The sequence below is a fragment of the Leguminivora glycinivorella genome, chromosome 1 (assembly GCF_023078275.1).
Source record: "Leguminivora glycinivorella isolate SPB_JAAS2020 chromosome 1, LegGlyc_1.1, whole genome shotgun sequence".
NCBI lineage: Eukaryota > Metazoa > Arthropoda > Insecta > Lepidoptera > Tortricidae > Leguminivora > Leguminivora glycinivorella.
In genome coordinates, this window is record NC_062971.1 from 9339451 (window position 1) to 9360151 (window position 20701).

The 20701-nt window shown below is 36.3% G+C and overlaps 1 protein-coding gene across 1 annotated transcript; it reads right to left on the reverse strand.

Moving 5' to 3' along the window:
• Positions 1–216: 216 nt before the first annotated feature.
• LOC125226774 (F-box/WD repeat-containing protein 4) lies at positions 217–11780 on the reverse strand. The gene is made up of 8 exons (XM_048130852.1): positions 11419–11780; positions 11245–11314; positions 10925–11157; positions 10611–10849; positions 10392–10521; positions 10128–10269; positions 9886–10023; positions 217–454 (listed from the first exon to the last, which is right to left on the reverse strand). Exons 1-8 carry the CDS (start codon positions 11601–11603, stop codon positions 290–292), a joined length of 1302 nt encoding a protein of 433 aa, XP_047986809.1. The 5' UTR covers positions 11604–11780; the 3' UTR covers positions 217–289.
• Positions 11781–20701: the final 8921 nt, after the last annotated feature.

Genomic DNA, 20701 nt, shown 5'->3' on the forward strand with positions numbered 1-20701 from the left:
GTTAGTTTCTCGAATAAATAATCACTCCAATTTTGCTTAGCAAATAATGAGATGATGTGGTTGATATACCTACGGGTGCAATTAAAAATAACTAATATTGACCTGTTATGTTATTGTTCTGGTTAAATTCTTTAGGTACATCTATTGTCCTAAGAAGATAGGTTGACGACGACTGCTTCTTAGTTTACCAAATTTCTAATTCGAAAAAAAACGAGGTATAGATAAAATAATTTTATTAATTTATTGAATACCCTATTCGATTTTTTTTTATAAACCCAATTCAGTTTTATTAAGCAATCTTAAAATCGAAAGAAGAATAATCTCGTTGTCTCCTTTTATCAGCCCATATATTGAAGTTTAAACTGACAAGGTTGAGGTCCGTTGCTGCTATAAGCCTAGTTGAGTCGAAGTCCAAACTGTATACAGGCGAGGGTCTCTTAGAAGTGAAGTACATCTGAAAAAAGATGTAGAAAAAGTATCTTTATTTAAGAAATTTTTGAACACCTATTGAATGACTATTTTATATTACAAGCAATAGTAGACTTTATTTTAATGGTATAAGGTATAAATTATATTAAATATTTGTTGGAAAGTGTAGGTACCCACAAAAACGTGATTTTCTTTAAGGTCATATTTTGCTCGTCAACATAATGGACCTCTGACCTCTGGACATAACATCCAATTCGAATGTGTTTGAGAACCTTGCAAAAATTGCAAATACAACATTGGTGTGACTGCTGAGGCGTGTAAAAGCGCCCACAGGCAACTTCAACTTTGTCTCCTCAACTATTTTGTCTTTTCGCATACAATGTATGAAAAGTCGCGTCGCTATGTGTGCAGACTTTTATACTAGCCTATATAGTTGTGACAGACAGAATAGTTGCGGCGACAAAGTTGCCCGTGGGCGCCCATCATAACCAGCCACAGTGTGTGAAATTGCCTTAGTTGCGGCCATGCCTATTTTATGTGGTTTTTGGATGAACAATGACCAAAAAAATCTTATTTTGAAACTTCCATGGTTCTAAATACCATAGTTTTTAAGATATCAAAAAAATCGAGAAAAGTCCTGGGAAACCATAGAAACGCTTTTTATACTAGTTCAAAGCAGATTAATCAATTAATGTTATCTGGTATACTAAACATAGTTTGGGACGCTACGTGCGTAAGCACTTTTGCTGCGTCGCATATTGGCCGTACCGTAAGGACAGCTGGGGCTGCTGCTGAGGTGGCGGCTCTGAGGAAGCGAGAGAAGTATGCGGGGTTGGAGGGTTACTTGTTTGTGCCTCTGGCGGTGGAAACGACAGGCTGTTGGTGTGCAGAGGCAATTGAGTTTTTTAAAGAGGTTGGGAACCGTTTGAGGGATAGGGGCCTAGATCTCCGCTTCGGGTCATTCCTGGTGCAGAGGTTGTCCATCGCGATTCAGCGTGGCAATGCTGCGAGCATGTTGGGCACCTTTGCACCGGGGATGACGCGGGGGGGGGGGGGATTTTTGACTGATAGTTAGTTAAGTAAGTTAAGAATAGATTAGTTAAGAATAGATTGGTGTTTTGCTTTGTGTACTTTATGTGTTACTTAATATATCTAGGTTAAGTTAGGTTTAGTTTTTTTTTTGACGTGTAATTTTTATTGTGTAATATGTTAATGTAATTAATATTTCAATAAATTCCATTCTTTTTATGTTTAAAAGAACCAATTTATCTATATAAACATAAAGATATACACTCATTTAGTCGTCAAATAATGAATTTCTATGATATGGAAAATCTTTTTTTTCTGGCGATTCTCTTCACGGTCGCGTTTTTTTTATACACAAAAGTTAAGCACAATTATGATTATTATCACAAAAAAATACAAGCGCAACAAACGCAGGAATAAGGAGATATGATTTTTTGAAATTTTAGGTTAGGGTTGTCACTTCCGAAAAATTAAATGTGATATTATAGTGTAACATGGGCTTTATTTGTTAACAATTATAACAACGATAAAAACAGCACTGGCTAAAGTGCGACAACATTTGCGCATAGTGATTTGTCAAAATAGGTCGTCGAACTGTAGACCAGAGTGCAACTAAGCTCCTTTCTAGATATCATCTATTAGAGTTTCAATAAAATCAATCTTCGATTCTTCGATGTTAGTTATTGTGTGAAATTGGGAACACGACCGTACATAATATCTGGAGAAGCGGGGAGGTTATCATGGAGCCGTTAAAGGTCCATGGCAATGGCACTTCTTTGCCTCAGCAGATAGACATTGACCCGTCCTGCTAGGGATTCTTCGTCTGCTGAGTTATGTATTCTGTAACAGTTAGCCTAAAAGCCTTGATGCGATTGAATTTGACACCTACATTAAGTGCTTCTAATTGCTTTACACCTCCAAATATCTGGAACCTTTTACTTTTACGGGAACTTACAAAACAAATGTTTGTATTTTGGATGTGCTTCTCAGCCCCGACCAGAGAACTTAATGCTAGGGGCACCAACCCTCAGTCAGCGAGTGACAACTAGGGTATGCAAAAACCGGTTAACTTAAAAAACCGGTTAATAACCGAGACTTTTCCTTCAAAACCGGTTAACAGGTTATTAACCGGTTTTGAGGATTTTTAGTAAATGGCCGTACTACGCAATAATTACCATTACCTTTAAGAATTCAGATGTTGATGATATCGTAGCAGGTATTGCTTGCACGATGAAGATCATTTTTATCCAGTTAATTCCAGTTTTTGCAAATTTGGTAAATGAGGAAATTGCTAAAAAAGGCTTGTGTGGTTTGAATGTGATTCGTCAGTTTTGCGTTTTCTAGGCATGTCGCGAAGGTCTACAGCTCCCAGAGCCCCTAGTAATACAAGCAATTGATGTAAGAAAACCAAGATCTCCATTTTACGTTTCTTTTAAAAAATATAGTTTAAAATATACGGTAGACTCCGGTTACAACGACGCTCAAGGGACCGCTGATATTACGTCGTACTAACCGGATGTCGTACAAAACGAATTTCATTTCTTTTAATTAAAAGTAATATCTACATCTCTATTACTAAAAAATTTCAATCAATAGGTTTATTTACATTACAGGGTATTATTATCATAGTATTTATACCTTATTTTATTGTGACTGTATTTATACCTTATTTTATTTTATTGTGGGATATGGGTTAAATTGTGGCGTAGGCGAGAGGCTGGCAACCTGTCACTGCAATGTCACAGTTTCGTTTTATTTCAACCCCTTATTTGCCAAGAGTGGCACTGAAGCTTTAGTAGTTTCATGTGTTCTGCCTACCCCTTTATGGGATACAGGCGTGATTGTATGTTGTTGTTGTTGTTTATTGTGACTTGTTTAGTTAGAAAAGTCCTTTTTAGTATGCGTGCTTGCTCATCATTTGTAAGTAAAGCTAGTTTGTACGCAATCGAAAAATACAAATTGGGTTCTATTTAGCTTATAAGATTAGACCCGAGGCGAACAAATTGTTAAAATTTTAAAAGAAATACTTCAAAAAGTTACATGGCCACAATGTAATCTTGCTACTTGTTGTAGGCAAGACAGGGGGCCGTGCTCGGGTGGAAGTAGCTTTGTTTCCTCAATTTACTAGTAAAACTAAAAACGTTGTCGCTCGTCGTTGCAACCGGACTTGACGGACGGATTCTGTGTAAAATGTGTCGTAAAAAGCGGCTGGTCGTTAAAATCGGAGTCGTAATAAACGGATGTACTTTCATACTATCACATACGAAAACCAAATAAATACCTGTGCTTATGTCGTTGTAAGAGGTTGGACGTTAGGTCTATGCGGAGTCGTAATACTAACCGGACTCTACTGTATTGTATAAAATGTATAATTGAGTAGACTCGGGACTAATTTTTAAAATAAAATCATTACAGATAATAATGTTGTCAATGAAAAGTTAATGAATAAATCTTTATTATTACAAAACATTAACCTTATTTGAACCTTTTAATGCCTAATTTTCCAAATTTTGAGAAATAAATAATGTTTCGATTATTAACCGGTTAGAGACTATAAAAACCGAGGACACTTTAACAGAGGCCAAAAAGTCTCGGTTAACCAGTTTTTCGGTTAACCGGTTAACCGGTTTGCACACCCTAGTGACAACTCCAACAAACGATCAAATAATATGGATCAAAAGAAATCGCCCACAAAATTAGAAATTTAGTTCTAGTAGATAAAGCTCAATCTTGATTAGGGTTGCCAACTTTTTTTTAGGAAAATATAGTATTTTAGAAAATTCCATCTATAAAATATAGTACAGTACAGATAATCGATAACCGAGTCGTTTGGCCTTTTTTTTTAAATTAAATTTGCATGTTGTCGAATGTTTTACTTGGCGGAATATACAACTAGTTGTGGATGATGTTAGAAATTAATTGAGTCAAATACATAATATTATTGGTGTCAATGATATAAAATGTAACATAAATTAAATCTATACAAAATAAATAAGGTAGGTCCTACACTAAAACTAAAATATTCCTCCCTGGATCGTACCCGGCTCAAAAGTCCCCATTACTCCCGCTGCATTACCCCGCTGGACGGCAATGAAGACCTGTTGGACCAGATACGACCCAGAACGAGGATCGCAGCCCCTCTCCCGCAAACGACGCCCTAACTCTTTGAAAAAGGAGCGAACCTCTGAGCCCCAAGGCCCCGCCGTCTCAATCGCCACCGGTACAAAGTCGTAAGCCGACTCCAACGCGGAGTACTTTGCGTGCTTAGCCTTTGCCGCGGACTCCGCTGCCGAGCCAGCACAACCTATAGTCTGCCTCAAATGGGATGCAGCGTAAGTGCTGACACAAGTTGCATCCCATATAAGGCAGCGCCCTCTCTGCCACGGGACCAAGGTCAGCCCGTCAGGCCTTTTACCATCGGTGCGACTCAACCCTGGCGGTTCCAAGACGCACGGAACATTAGCCGACACTAAGGCTCGGCGCACGATCTCATTAATAGAGTGATGCCTCGGGAATCGGCCGGCACACCTCTGACAACTAAGGCCGTGGTGCCCATCTTCCCCCACCAATATTCCACAACGGCACCGATGAACCTCGCACACCCTCGCCCCCAACCTGAGAGCCGTCGAGATTCTCAAAGAGTCATTGTCTAAGAGCGTTCCAAGCTGAGGCGAAGGCAGGGCGTGTAGCCACGCCCCAGATTCCGGTCGCTCTAGAGCTTTAAGACGTGCCAGGTCCGAACCCGATGCAGAAATTATTAGAAATTATTAAATTATTTGTAACTTGCCTAATGTTTCGTTGCGAAACGTTATTAATTTGTCCAAGAGTTGTTCGAGTAAGTGAAACATTTGAAAAATGACAAGTATGCCAAAAGTCTATATGGATTTTAATAACCTGCTTTACAATAATTCTACCAATTGCATTTTTATGCAAGAGCGATTTTAATTTGAAACTAATAACCAGTTTTGGTCCTAGAATAGTTCAACTTTGATGCTAAATATCACAGAATCAATGAGCTGTGAAGTAATTATGGGATACTAGTTTGCTTAAAGACGATGCTGTTAATATGATAGCCTTTAGATACTATTATAATATTCATAAAACCAATGGATTCAAATCGAAGCTCATCGGAGTAGAGAATCCCCTTAAGAAATGCCGTTATTTAATATATCGTGGAAAAAATACAAATGTTTGCAAGCAACGGTGGCTTTATATATTTGTAACTGTAATAATTTCATGTTAGAACGAAGTAATGAAATGGCAAATGGAGGCCAAATAGAAATGACAGCGTAGCGAGCGCGAAATTTTTTTCATTATAAAAACGCCGCCCCTGGCGGTTCGACTCTAGTGTAAATTCGCCACTGGCAAGGACCCCAAAAATATAGTACTTTTGCGTACTATATTTTTGTCATATAGAATATAGTACGCTCGGCCAAAATATAGTACAATACTATATTATATAGTACGGTTGGCAACCCTAATCTTGATAGTGACGAACGACATGTTCTGTGCAACCTTACTGTACTAAACGCTTTATACCCAAGTTATTTTAGATTTGTTGCACAGAGCCTTAGAATCGCTTGACCCTTATCTGTCTTCCACCAGTTCACGAAACAATAAAGAACACGTTTGCCTATACCTAACAAAGTAGTTCACATCCTAAAAGTAACTTCAGATAATGTACATTTCATTTGGTACAATGCACCGAACATTAATACCGATGACATTTAATTAAGTCAAAAGACGAAATCATAACATATATCCTCATAAACAATGAATTAAATACTCAATCGGTATATCGAGAAATAATGGACTCAAGTTTAATTATTTTTTTGTGACAACCCTATTTCCATAGAAATCAGAGAAAAACTTAGAAACGCGATTTCTCCGAGTTCCTGCAAGATATATTAATAGAATTTTCACAGTTTTTAGGTACATATATTTAATTAATTTTGCGAGTAAAAATACGTGCGACCCTTTTATAGTTTATTATTTATTTCAACTTTCTTGAAAATTTAAATTTTATTTTTATTCTTTTTTTTCAAGCCGTCAGAGTGCTGAAACTTTAATAACGTAACTATTTTAAACTGACAATCATTATGTATTTCATTTGAAGCGGTAGTGTTTTATATTTTAGAAGATTTCAATAGAAATAGGTTTTACAAAGGTCATTGACCTTTCAGAAAAAAAATTATAATTACGAAATTAAGTCAAATATTGCAACGGGAGTTTCGTACTAGGCTTTATTACAATAAAACACGTCATAATAGAAAATAAACTAGAGATGTCCGCAACTAAGGCAATTTCACACACTGTGCCAGGCCTGGGTGCCCTCTATTTCGCCTATCATTAATTCGCATAACAGATTTGGCATAACATAATTGTTCATAACATTGAATAAGCATAATATTAAAAATGCATAATTCTTATTTCGCATAACAATGAATCTGCATAATTGAAATTTGCATACTATTATTTCGTATAACTTTAATTATCCTAAAATGAATTGCCATACTTAAGGTGGATGTACTAGTGCTCGACGCGGTACTAGTACTCGTCACCCATGGTTTAAATAGCGATTAATAAGATAAGATTACCGTTACATTCATCGCAATTAGATTTATTAGATGAGAAATGTTTGTAGCCTTCACATTTCATACGCCATATTATAAAATATAGAAACTTTTTTCAATTAATGAATAATATATGTGATGACATTGTCATGAGCAATCAATCTCTCAATTTTGTTAGCGATTTGGTTAAGCTTTGCTCGTATTTGCTGACTTATTTAAAATACTTTCACGGTAAGTTGTGAACATATTCTATAATTGTGTTGGTGCTAGAATGTGCGGGAAGATATTTAAGTAATTAAATGTCGATTTCGTTCATTGTTACTGTGATAAACAAGCGTGTCATTTATTAGGACTGAAAACCGTCGCAAGTCTAAAACTCGACACGGCTGGCATTTATTGGGACTGTTACGTTATTTTCCAAGTCCCAATGTTTGTCGAGCCGTTTTTTCATGATATCACGATTAAAGTAGCCAAAACGAATCGTTTACAGTTTCATATTATCAGCATATTTTTCTGTAAGTCACATTAACTTTACTGAAAAAAACAAATTACATGCACATAGACAGTTTTTTGTATATCTTTTACGGTTTTATTGATATGTTTTCTCGTTAAATGTAGTGAAATCTGTATAATTTCTTTGGGTAGTGCTTGACATGTCATTTTTCACAAAACATTTTCCTGGATCTGTTCTTCGTGATGCTTCCAGATACAGAGGTGGATTTAAACGACGAAGAAGTGGAGCCGGCAAAGTATTGCAGAACCTGTGGAATACAATTTTTATTTTGGGGGAATCCCTATTTTAGTTCATTACATAATTTATTTTGCTCAAAATGCGGAGCCGACTTATTCTATTTTATTACATATATGTAACACGTAAAAAGTAAATGTTATCAACAGAATACGTTTTTTTTTATTAAATTATTTAATTTTGTAGTAAATTTTAACCCAAAACACTTGTTTTTTACTGTTTTTCCTGAATCATACTTAGATGTCATCTATTAGGACTGCCAGCAAAAGCACCTGTCAGTTATTCGGACAAGCGTATTGACTTACGTTTTATTTAATTTTAAGATTTTTTTATATTATCACTGTATGAAACTAATTGCATTTAACAAAGTTAAAGGTCACATCTCCCAAAAAAGATGGATATGTTTTGTATAGATGGGTAAATTATCGTAATATCACGAAACACATAAATATTTTCCCTTAACCTGTCGAGCAGTGGTACATCCACCTTACTAACTGTATGGAGCAAGCGATTGGATCAATCAGGGGCTGATTTTCCAATTTCGAGCGCTCGATTTTGAGTGTTTAATTTCATACTGTCTCACTTATAAAGCATGAAAAAAATAGGGGTAAGTAAGGTACAGCGGGGCAAATCTCGAGTGGGGGGCAAATGTAACTGTTCAATTTCTTCCATGTTTTACAATGTTTGCATTATTAAAAAAAACTGTTTATTTTTAAGAAACATACATGCATTTATGAACTTATCTGCTAATCTTAAATTAAAAAGATTATTTGAGTTAAGGAGTCTTTATTTTATTTATACATACTTATTAAGTTTTTTCGTTTTTCATAAGTGTTTTTCAGAAAATAGAGTGTCTACCAGTTATGCAGTAAGCGTGTTCAGTGGAAAAAATTGATTAGTTACAATTGCCTTTTAGTCTAGATTTGCCCCGCTGTACCTTACTAAAGAAATTGAAAATGGATAGTATTTAAATAATATTATTTCATCGTTCAGATTTTCGCAGATCGCACGTGCCAATACTGATACCCGAGCAAGCAGAAGATTCCAATATTGAACCGCGAGCGTAGCGAAAGTGGAATCTTGAGCGTTGCGAGGGTTTCAAGGCACATTAACCTTCGTACTTCACGTTAAACATTGCCACCGAATTTGAAAACCAAATTTTTCACCACCCCAACACGAACAAAATACTGACTATTTATAACATCAAACTAAATCAAATCCATCGATTTCTTCAATATTTATGATTCAAAATCATCATTTATAGGTAAAATTCTATCAGCTAGCTTAAGACATCAAGTTAAAATTTGTATGAAATTACTTTGCACTCTTGTGGATAAAATGCAATTTTGCTATCTGTTTTCGAACAGAAAAGTAAGCCGTTACCCGTTAGTGTGGTGAAAATATAATTTTCTTGTATGCAATTTAAACATTCTACGAAACAAAGTTATGCTTATTATACTTATACCAATTCATCGTTATAACAATTTACATTATGCGCATTAGCATTATACGAAATCTGTTATGCGAAATAATGATATGCGTATTAAACGTTATGCGTAATAAACGGTATGCCAATTCATATTAGGAGTATTCAGTTATGCGAATTAATATAGACCCGCCAGGCCTACGTCACTCGCTCGCGGTCGCGCGTTAAGTACCTACACGCTAGCCGTTCATTCGAATGAACAAGTGGCCGAGGGGCGCCACGCGCCCGCCTGTGTAGTCGCGTGGCACGTACGTACTATTCTTCTGAGTTTTACGTAGTAACTTATTAGTATTAGTTAAATAAAGCCTAGGCATTTGTCGTTTTGCGGTCAAGTGAAGGATCTGTTACGTTAGTAACTTATTAATAATCTGCGCCATAACACATTACTGGGCCGTGAACGTTCATATGAGAGTGACGTTCGCTCCGACTTATGGAAGAACGAATTAAAAATTGTGAACCTTCACACCACATAAATAGGAGGTAAATTTGAAAAACGTAGGGTTTCGAAGGTTCATCGTCCCATTTAATAGAAAATTTGAATTTAGCGCCTTCTTTTAGTGTCAAGATTTGCTTGACCGTCTATTATTGAAACGGTCAAGAATTCTTACAAAAATAGTTTATACCTGAACATGACATTTAGCGTTTCTTCGATCATACAACACGCATCTTGAGTGTTCTGCGGCACCTGCTAGGATCGCACGATCGCCATCAGTCTTCACACAGTACAGAGTCACTAGGAAAGGGTCCCTTGAATCATATACCTGGAAATTTACAAGTTTAATTTTTACTAGTATTTAAATGTTTCAAGATGACAGTATCCGAGTTTCCGAGTGGGATTATTGGAAAAACTTTATTTTGTACTTACTACTTCAAAAGTTCTAGTATCAATGAGTTGTAGTTTCCCAGCATGTGTGACATAAGCAATTGTATTCTCATCATGCCATTGCATGTCACGCACGGCTTGCCTTACATCAGGGGACACATTGGTGCTGGAGATAAATTTCGACCTGGGAATATGATTTCATTGTAAAATGTTATAATATGAATATTGAAAGTTTGTAACAATTTCTGGGCAAAATTGAATGACTTATTCTTATATTTTAAAAATATAAATCATAAAATTACCTACATTGTGACATCAACTAAAAGAGGCTTACTGTTTCCATCTGGGCCAATAGCTAATTTAGTTTGTGATGTATTTACAGAAAGGCATCTCAAACCTTCAATATCATTGTGAGCTACTTTAATTATATCTGCATCTAAAAAAAACATATTATTATATTAACTATACCCAAATAGCTCAAACTAGAAATTTGGTTGGATTTTACAAATAAATATCAAAACTTACTTTTGTGAAACTTCAACTTTTCAGGTACATTCATATCATGCTCCATTTCATTAATGTACCAGTAACAAAGGTTAGGACTGGTGCAAGAAGCAGTCACTGCAATGGTCTTATCTCCTGTATGAATGAGTTCTACTGCAGAAACTTCAGACTGGCCCCCATCATGGCAGTCTTGGATATGGTGGACCAAGCATGGCCTTTGCCTTGTGCCCTTATATTTGTAAACAATGGCACATCCATCTCTAAAAAGGAATTAAAAAAATATACAGAATGAAAATTTAAATAAAAACCAAAAATATTTCTTTGACCAAGGTTACCTATTTCCACATAGAAGTATGCCATTTTTTATCATAAATCTTGATATATCATTTGTTCTGATGTCATTTCGTTCAACTTTTGGTACTTCCACACTCCATATATACCCAACATTCTTTAAACCTTGCTGGTCGGTGGGATAACAACATAGTTTGGATCCAAGTGCTGTTAGCACAGCTTCAGAATTATGAAACTTCACCCAGGGCATGTATTTTGTATTATGATGAAGAGTTTTCTGAAAATCATACCATATTGTAATATAACTTAAATTATATCAATACCATGGAAATTACTGCTAATGGCAATAAAAAATATTACATGCCTGTTTGTAAATTCCATTACACCAATTTCGCGAAACGCTACATAATTTATAAGAAGAGAGTAGCTGGGACCTGCCAATAAAAAAAACAACATTATTTAACACATGCAGTGCCACGGTATTAGATTGCCGCAATGAAAGTGTATTACCATTACTTGTTATTATTGAATTCTATACCTGTTGTCAACACTGTTGTGAACAAATAAGTTAGTGAAAGATCTCCAGATTGTATTATCCTCTGCAATGAAGGTCTTCAAAGTTTTACATGTTAGCATAACATTGCTAAGATCTGATAATGCTAAAAATTTGAAGATTTTAGATAAAATATCAAAAGGCAGATCAAGAAGATTTAAGTCTGACATAATGTCTGTATCGATTCTGTAAGGTCCATTTCAGTGAATAAAGTAGTGACTTGTTTATTTATTCATGTTTAAGAAAGGGGCACAATACAAGTAATAAACTGGAATGGAATTGTGAGAAATAGAATTTTACAGAAATGGAATAGGAATATTGATGAGTGAGGACATGACAGGAACACACCGAACACAATACAATGACATTTATGACATAAACAAGTTTGACAAGCAGTATGACAGTGACAGTAGTTAGCAGCGTTAGCAGGTTATATCGGTTTGAGCTATTCTTTAAAACGTTAGAATTATCTAAAGTGGTCTTGCACGATCGTGAATAAAAAAAAACTCCGTAAGAAAAAAAAAACACATGACCACAGAATTATAGTTAAACCAGAATGAGTAGTTAGGTCAAAAAGTGTGTCCACATGAGAGGTCATTGTTTGGGCAGGTGTCCCTCTCGCACTTACTGACAATGTCAACATTATTCAGTGACGTCATCACTGTCATACATTGGGGATACCAGTCAATTTTCAAAGTTACTACCAAATCTACTAATACCCATTTGAACATATTTTTTAATTATACAAATCTTTGATTTATTGGCATCAAAATAATTACATTATAATTATTTTCCAATTCTTTGAAATATATCGAAACCCTAGTTTGAATATAACACTAAAAAATTGGTTGTCTGTAAAGTCGGTTTACGGACGGTAGTTTAACGTGATAACGTCAAACATTACAGTAGTATAGATAGACAGGGGCGGTCAGAGTATAGCAAAAGGGGCCCGATTCTGGGACTTTTTTCACGTTTTTTTATTTATTTATTTATTTATTAAAAATACACAAAAGTTAACAGTATTTCACCAAAGCACTTATGTGGTAATATAATTATGTACATGTTAAATTGACATAAATAAAAGCAAACACACTTAAAAGTTAAACTATGGTTATTACATTAATCACCTAAGGAGTGTAGAGTCTATGAACCTTAAGAGTTTTCTGTAAAACACACCAACACTATCAGCAAATATGTCAATATCGTCTGTCTCCAACATGATGCGGTTAAGAGCAGCTCGAGCTCGAGCGGTGCGCCGGCCGCCGCGAACAGGCGCCGCCGCCGCCGCGCCGGCACCGCGCCCGGCATGCCAACCACCACATTCGCTCTTGGCACTTGCAGCCCCATTCTCTCAAGCACGGATGCGTCATCTACTCTATGGTGAAACAGTTGGCGGTAATGCATAATATGCAGCAGTTTCCGTCTGGTTTCTAGAGTTTGAAGACCAACCATTCCTGTTACGAATAGAGATGGATACATATATGGGTAATATCCGTACAGTCGTTTGTAAATGTGCCTACAGAACTTCCTCTGCACTCTTTCTAGCATAGTGTTTTGTTCTTATTTGAAAGAATGCATTAAAATAAGCATCTTTTATAAATTAAAGTTTTTTTTTAAAACCTACTAATTTAGGAGTTAGAGTGGTGCAAAGTTGCAAAATTTTCCCGTAGCATTACTAAGGCGCCAGAGACAGAAAGCGATATCGACGGAGCCCCGCTTATTACAGAAACTGCACAGAATAGGAGCCTTCGGCCGTTTGAAGATACCTAACGAACCTAACCTATACCTATATAAAAGTCGTCATTTTGTATCCTAGACCGTTTGCGAGACACGCGTTAATTTTATTAAAGTGCTAGTGCCATTTACTAATTTTAGAAGTTTAGAACCCTAATATCTCAGTAAATATCAATCACAGAACACCCCACTAGAAGCCTAATGCAAGCGATATTGTTCGAGACGCAAATCACCAATCCTTGCGGGGTGAGGCGGGAGCGCCCGGTACTGCCATTGGTCGTTTTAAATAATGGCGCGCCTTTACGCTTAGCCGTAGCCCTTATAGACAATGGTACCGGTACCAGTACTGTGGTGAATTTGTTTTGCAACAAATTATAATATTATAGCAGTTTTTCTAACTTACCTATTTATATTTCTTTAGTTATAAAGTATTATTTCTACAAGTAATGGTAAGAAATGCGCAAGTTAGGCGATTTTGCAAGCTTTTATTTAACTTGCAATGTTAGTATATTCGGGTTAAATCATGCGACTTTTAAAGCAGATATTTTTAAACGATTGAGCTGAAATTTTGCACACATAATTGTGTAAATCATGTGACGATGCAATATTATGGTATCATGGAGCTGATCTGCTGATGGACCAGAAACGTGGCCATAGATTAAATTTCATATCTGATTATGATGTCGACTTCAATTCCAATAAGGCCTAGTTACCGTTCGGATGGGAAGGTCAGATGGCAGTCGCTTTTATAAAACTAGTGCCTACGCCAAATCTTGGGATTAGTTGCCAAAGCGGACCCCATGATCCCATGAGCCGTGGCGAATGCTGATGCCGGGATAACGCAAGGAGGATGATGATTGTGATAGCACCTCAATAATAGTTATTTGTTATACAAGGGGGCAAAGTTGTATTTTAATGCCGAGTGTGGAATAAAAACGAGAAAGTGAAAGGATTCTATAGTTGAACCACGAGCGAAGCGAGTGGTTCGAGAATAGAATCCTGAACTTGCGAGTTTTTTAACACACATGTATCGACTCTGATACAAAACGTTTCTTGCCTGAGCTCTCATTTGCTTGTGAGTTTGGGAGAACAATTTCAGTCCTAGATAATGAGGTACAATTCTACCTTTGACCTGACATGTACATCATTTTAGTAATATAACAAATCATCATCATCTGCTTCGCTAACATTGTTGAGATAAGAGGTTGGTTACACTGAGAAGGAAATGATTCATACCTTGAGCTGAAGATATGACCTCGGTGGCTCTCTCGCCCATAAGCTCTCAGCACGGCTGATAGCTTCCACCGGATTATATGCCACCACCTGTATAGAAAATAGTTTTATGACCATGGGTCACTAAGGTACACAACCTATGTATTTATAACATGAACAATTGTTATCATAGTAATACCAAGAATATATTGAAGTATTATGATTGTTATTGTTTTACTATCTCAATCAATTGGGAAACTATCCTGAGGACTTGGTCCTTATTATTCCTTATCTATATGAGAATTATGATATATGTGAATGTATTTATGTTGTAGAATTATATTAGCATAGTTACTGGCTCATAGCATGAACCGATCTGGGTTTAAAATAATAATAATAATATGACTTGTAAACATGGTATGATATATCCATATATTGGATTTATTAAGATTGGTTATAACGCATAATATGATCATATTTGTATGTCAACACATAAGTAATTGCACAGGTTGCAACACAACGTTACGCATTCGTTCAATATCCGTAAGAAGGCTACACAGCCTCATACTCTAAGGGTAATCCCTCTATTTCGTCACTGACCATGGTCAAGGCAACTCAGCCTCTATATCAAGGATCAAATCCTCTTTCACTTCGGCCGCAGCCAGGCAAACATAGCCTCTATATAAAAGGATAAATCCTCTTTCACTTCGGCCGTAGCCAGGCAAACATAGCCTCTATATAAAAGGATAAATCCTCTTTCACTTCGGCCGTAGCCAGGCAAACATAGCCTCTATATAAAAGGATAAATCCTCTTTCACTTCGGCCGTAGCCAGGCAAACATAGCCTCTATATAAAAGGATAAATCCTCTTTCACTTCGGCCGCAGCCAGGCAAACATAGCCTCTATATAAAAGGTTAAATCTTCTTTCTTATTATACGCAGCCTCTCGACAAGTACGCAAGTGAGACAAACAGGTTAAGGGCAAACGATATTCTCCTCTCTCGCCAAACTCATGCACATCATCTTCACCTCAGGTTAACTTTTAAGGCATATTAATTATAGTGATTATTAAGCGCATTGGTCTCAAATAAAGATAAGCAGCTCAAACTCAAATAAGACAGATCTCTCGTTCTAAATGGAGATCATGATGAAGAAAATAAATATGTGAATGGGACAACCATGTCCTCTTTTATTTCTTTTATACTCAAACTATACTTAGCTTTTGGAGAGCCGAAGGGAAGATGCATGTGGCTTTCACGAGGCACTTTATTTATAACTTTTATATCGCACGTTCCCAAACTAACTTTGACACACAAAGATGGCGCAATCAAAAAGGAAAAGGAAACGTTAGCTTACCATAGACTAATTTGAAGCTGTCATATGTGTTGCCTGTTGAAATATGTACACATCGCGGGAGTCCGCGACACACCCGCCGAGCGAGCTATAACGATGCAGTAAGTGTGGTCATCAGATGGCGGGTCCACTCTCGGATTTTTCCCTAGCCTGGACCGCCGCAGCCCTCATTTGCCTTTCATTGTCAGACTGGTTTACTTCTGACTCATAGTTTTCATCAGCCATATCAGCTTCTAAGTTTATATTATCACATTTATGCTCTATGTTTGACTCTATCATATCTTTGTCTGTATTTGGAACGTTGAGGTTCTCCTCTGTCATCTCATTGCTATGTGCCGTGTCCACGTCCATGCTGTCAACTGTGTCAAGCTCCATTTCTAGTTGTACATCGGGATAAAACTCTCTTTGTATCACTGAAGAATCTGTACTTTCTTCTATTTTCATTTCTTTTATCCTTGTTGTAGGTTCTTCCTCTAATTGATGATTAGACAAATTGTTAGGTGTTGGAACATCTTCTACTTCCAAAGGGTATAAGTGTAATAAGGATCTCGTAAATGTACCATTGTCGATCTTCACTCGAGCGACTCTACATAATCCATCAGCTCCTTTAATTAATTCAACGATCTTCCCTACTTTCCAGTTCTCTCTGTTCTTAGTATCACCTTTCATTTGTACAATGTCCCCAACACATGGTTCATTGTGAGTTTTAACTCTGGGTTGTTTGGTTGAATTTTTGTAACGTTCTCTTAAGCTAAGCAGATACTGATTCATGAACATGTCCTTGTATTCTCTCATGATAGTCTCACCACGTCTCCAACCTTCTATGAGTTGTTGTTTGGTTGTAGTGGCGTTAACGGGTGTTTCCTTCATTGACATCTATAGTCCTAGACATTTTCCCGGTGTCAAGAAGTCTGCTGGTTTCAATACATGTTCCAAACCAGTACCTACGTAGGTTAATGGTCTTGTGTTGACGACACTTTCCACTTCTTTAAGAACGGTTAGTAGTTGGGTATCGTTCAATAGATGTTTCTGTAGTGTTCGTTTAAGACAGTGCTTGGTAACACCCACTAATCTTTCGTATACGCCCCCATGCCATGGGGCCAGCTGAGGGATGAATTTCCATTGTATATTTTCCTCTGTTAAACTTTTTAGTTGTCATTAGTTCAGATAGTAGTTTGAATTGAAGTGCGTTGTCTGTTACAATCAGAGTAGGAACACCTCTGGTAGCCATGAATCTTCTAAATGCTAGTAAACATTCTTCTGCTGTCATGTCTTTTACTAGCTCCAAATGTATAGCACGAACGACTAAGCAAGTGAATAAGCAAATCCATCGTTTTTGTTGAGTTTCTTCTTTAACATACATTGGTCCAAAGTAATCTACACCTACATATGTATATGCTGTCTCATACTTTACTCTTTCAGGTGGTAAAGCAGGAGTTTCTGGTAAGGAGTAGGGTCCTCCGCCATGTTTCACACATTGCTGGCATTTACGGATATATTTTTGTACTTGTGCTCTTCCTTGTGGAATCCAAAAGCGTTGTCTGATTATATCAAGGGTGTGAGGTATACCAACATGATAGTTGTTCTCATGTGCTTTCCTTATAACATTTGTAGTGTAATCGCAATCTTTGGGCAGAAGAATTGGGTGCTTTGCATCATACGATAAATCGGAGTGTGTCAGACGACCGTCGCATCGAAGGATTCCGTCCACATCTTTAAATAATCCTAGGTTACGGGTAAGACTGGTCTCCTTGTTATCGACTTCATCTGGATAATATTGTTTCTGTATACTTCTTATTTCTTGTGTTTCTGAGTTTACTCTGTTATCTGTATTGTTTGTCTGTGTTGTTGTACGAATATCTTTGATTTTTGATTGATGCTTCTGATGTTTGTTCAAGTGACTATTCTTTTTAAACTGATTTTCTTTATCTAGGTTCATTTTATTTTCATGTACGGTTTCATTCGACAGACCCTCCCCCTCGGGAAAGAGGTTTCGTGTGGGTTAGCACAATCAGTTGGTCTGATACGAAAATCTTTCTTGAGACAATCTGAGCCGCTGAGTTAACGTCGGACTTCTTCTGTCGAATTGATCAATCCAGTTGATACATCGGCTGAATTATGTCCCTATGGAACATACCGTGCAGACAAATTCTTATTTTACTTGATTACTTCAATTCTTCTTTAGATAAATGATGGTCAGTGGCTTTATGGATTGATACCAATCTATGACTATTTGTCTGTCTTTGTCATATAAGTTTATACTTAGAAAAGCCTTTTCCACGTCAGCAGTTATTCCAATTTTGTGGTATCTAAATTTCATTAACAAATTACATAAATTTTCTATCATTATACTATCTTTTTTCAGGCAGACATTCTGACAACTTGAATAATGAATCAGGTGATTAATGATTATTTGTATAATACATTCTAACAATACTCTGTATATTTTCATGAAGTTATCATGTCTTATGTTGTTTAATTGTTTACTACAGTTGTTTGAAGATGGTTATTTATCTTGATTTTTTGTTGTTTAAATAGACGTAGTCGTGGTATCTTGCAGTTCTTTGTCAGGGCATAATGCTCTGTTATGTCGGTTTCTAGCCTTGCAATAATGGCAGACATGTTTGACTCTGCAGGTGTTCTGTCGATGGCCATATTTAAAACATATGAAGCAACGGTCAGACAACTTGCCTCTTCTCTCAGCTAAAGTTGTAAAACGCGGACAACTATCATTGAAATGATCACCGTGACAAAATATACAGTCCTTCCTGTCTCGCTTTTTAGGTGGATATTGATTTCTTGATTCGTTATTTGCTTCGTACGGTCTCTTCCTTCTGTCTACGCTAGAAAACGTTGAAGTACCCGGTTCGGTTTTGATGGGTTTCCCTTTAGGTTTCATATTATATTTATTTTTAAATTTCCTTTCACCAGTGAATTTCTTCAAATGTTTATTATTATTATCCTTAACTTTATTAATTTTCACGTGTAACGTTTCAGTGGTGAAAGTAGGTTCTCTATTTTTATCTTCTGCATTAATTCTATCAACATCCTCCTTTGCCGTTATGATAGCGTTTAGCTGTTTCCTTATCTCTTCTGTGGATTCAGTTTTCAACTTCAGTTTCAACTCATAAATCACATCTTCAGGAAATTTTTCCATGAAAAGGAACCTTAAGTTATTCTTATTAGTGTCTTCTCCTAGGGATTGCAATACTCTAAGGTGTCTTTCTAATTCATCTAATGTTTTCCTGCAATCTTGAGGCTTCATCGCTTTCTTAACTTTGTATAGGGAGGAGTAATGAGCGTCAATAATTTGTATTCTGGCATTAAGTTCAGCTAAAATTTCCTCGCCTTGTAATTGTATCTCTGTTAAGGTCGAGACCTCATCAGGGTTCGGATCAGTGCTTGTATTAAAATACTGATAGAGATCACTCTGAAATTTCCCCAGCGTTGACTGTAACTTGGAGGCAATGATAGCGGCTTGTTCCACTTCATTACCTTCCCATGGACGACACGCACATAGCTCTGATGCTTTCGCTTGATGCTCTTTTATACTATTGGCAAATGTTCTAAGACGCTTCAATAATATGATGTCCATCGTGTTCTTTCTTTATTCTGAAAACGCATTTTGAGACAAATCAACTTAACATGTCAAATTTAATTAAAGTAGTAAGGCATTTCATAAGTTTTTTATTTAATGTGCAAATCATAAATAATTTGGAGTACTTGACAGGTAAGTATTGTAGGTATAAGAATTTATTTTTAATTATTTTATTTTATTTTAAGTATAGATGGTACGACTTGACCTCTATAATGATGATGATGAACTGAATTGTGTGTAAATCTAAATAGTCTCTGTCAATAATAACTTATCCTCATCGCTAGGATCAGTACATAAACATTTATCACATATTTAAGCATTTAAGTTCACATTCAATATTTATATTACCAAATATATGATTTAACGACACTCAAATTGTGACAATGTCACAGAAATGTAGAATATTCTAGAGTATTCGATGAAAATCATGGCAACAAACATTATACAGTAAATGTTGAATCACTTCATTTATTTATAATTAATCAATCACTGATTATTTTTATGAAATTAATAAAATGTTATATCATAGCTTAGCGCCATCTAGTTTCACTAGGATGTAAACGTCAACAACATCATTATCACAATGATTTTACTTTAATGAAAGAATTTTCTTTATTTTCATAAACGCAATTGACTATATTATTCAACAGTCATATTTGCATACCTGCTAATATGTGGCCAAAGGAGTTCTATTTCCTCACGCAGCCGGAGGCAGCCGAGAACTTCGTTCGGCTTTATGCCTATACTTTGTCTTCACGCCTGACTCGACGTTCGTCAGCACTCGTACGCTGTTTCAATTGAACACGAAATAAGTTGGGATTCATTTTGATTTCAATAAATAGTCATTTTAAATTTACTTAATGACCTTATCCCAACAATGTATTTAGTGTTCCGTCTCTAATTATTCCCTTCATAAGGTTACCTCATACGCCGTACGCAATACGCAATCACAATGCACATGTCATGTCGCCGGGGAAAAATGTATTTTTTCGCAAATATGTAACTTGGCCATGTAAATTTCAATCAATATACTCTCACGTTTCATCTCACAGGTTTTGAATCATAAAGACAAAGAAATGATCGTAATATTACATAAATAATTGCAAATAATCCTTTAAGAAAGTTTACTAGTAAGTTGTTGAAATAACACAGACTTGGTAGGCCGTAACCTAAAAGTTTCTATTTACAAACACTCACCTTTAAGCCTTATATAGTTTATTTCAAACACAATACAACACTTCCCATTCGCCGCACAACTTTATATTTATTTTAATTATTCACTCACAAACCACTTGTTGCACAATGTTTTTCGACAGGAGTAATCGGTTCCACCATCTTGCTGTGGCCAAGGTTGTCGATAAAATTATATCGA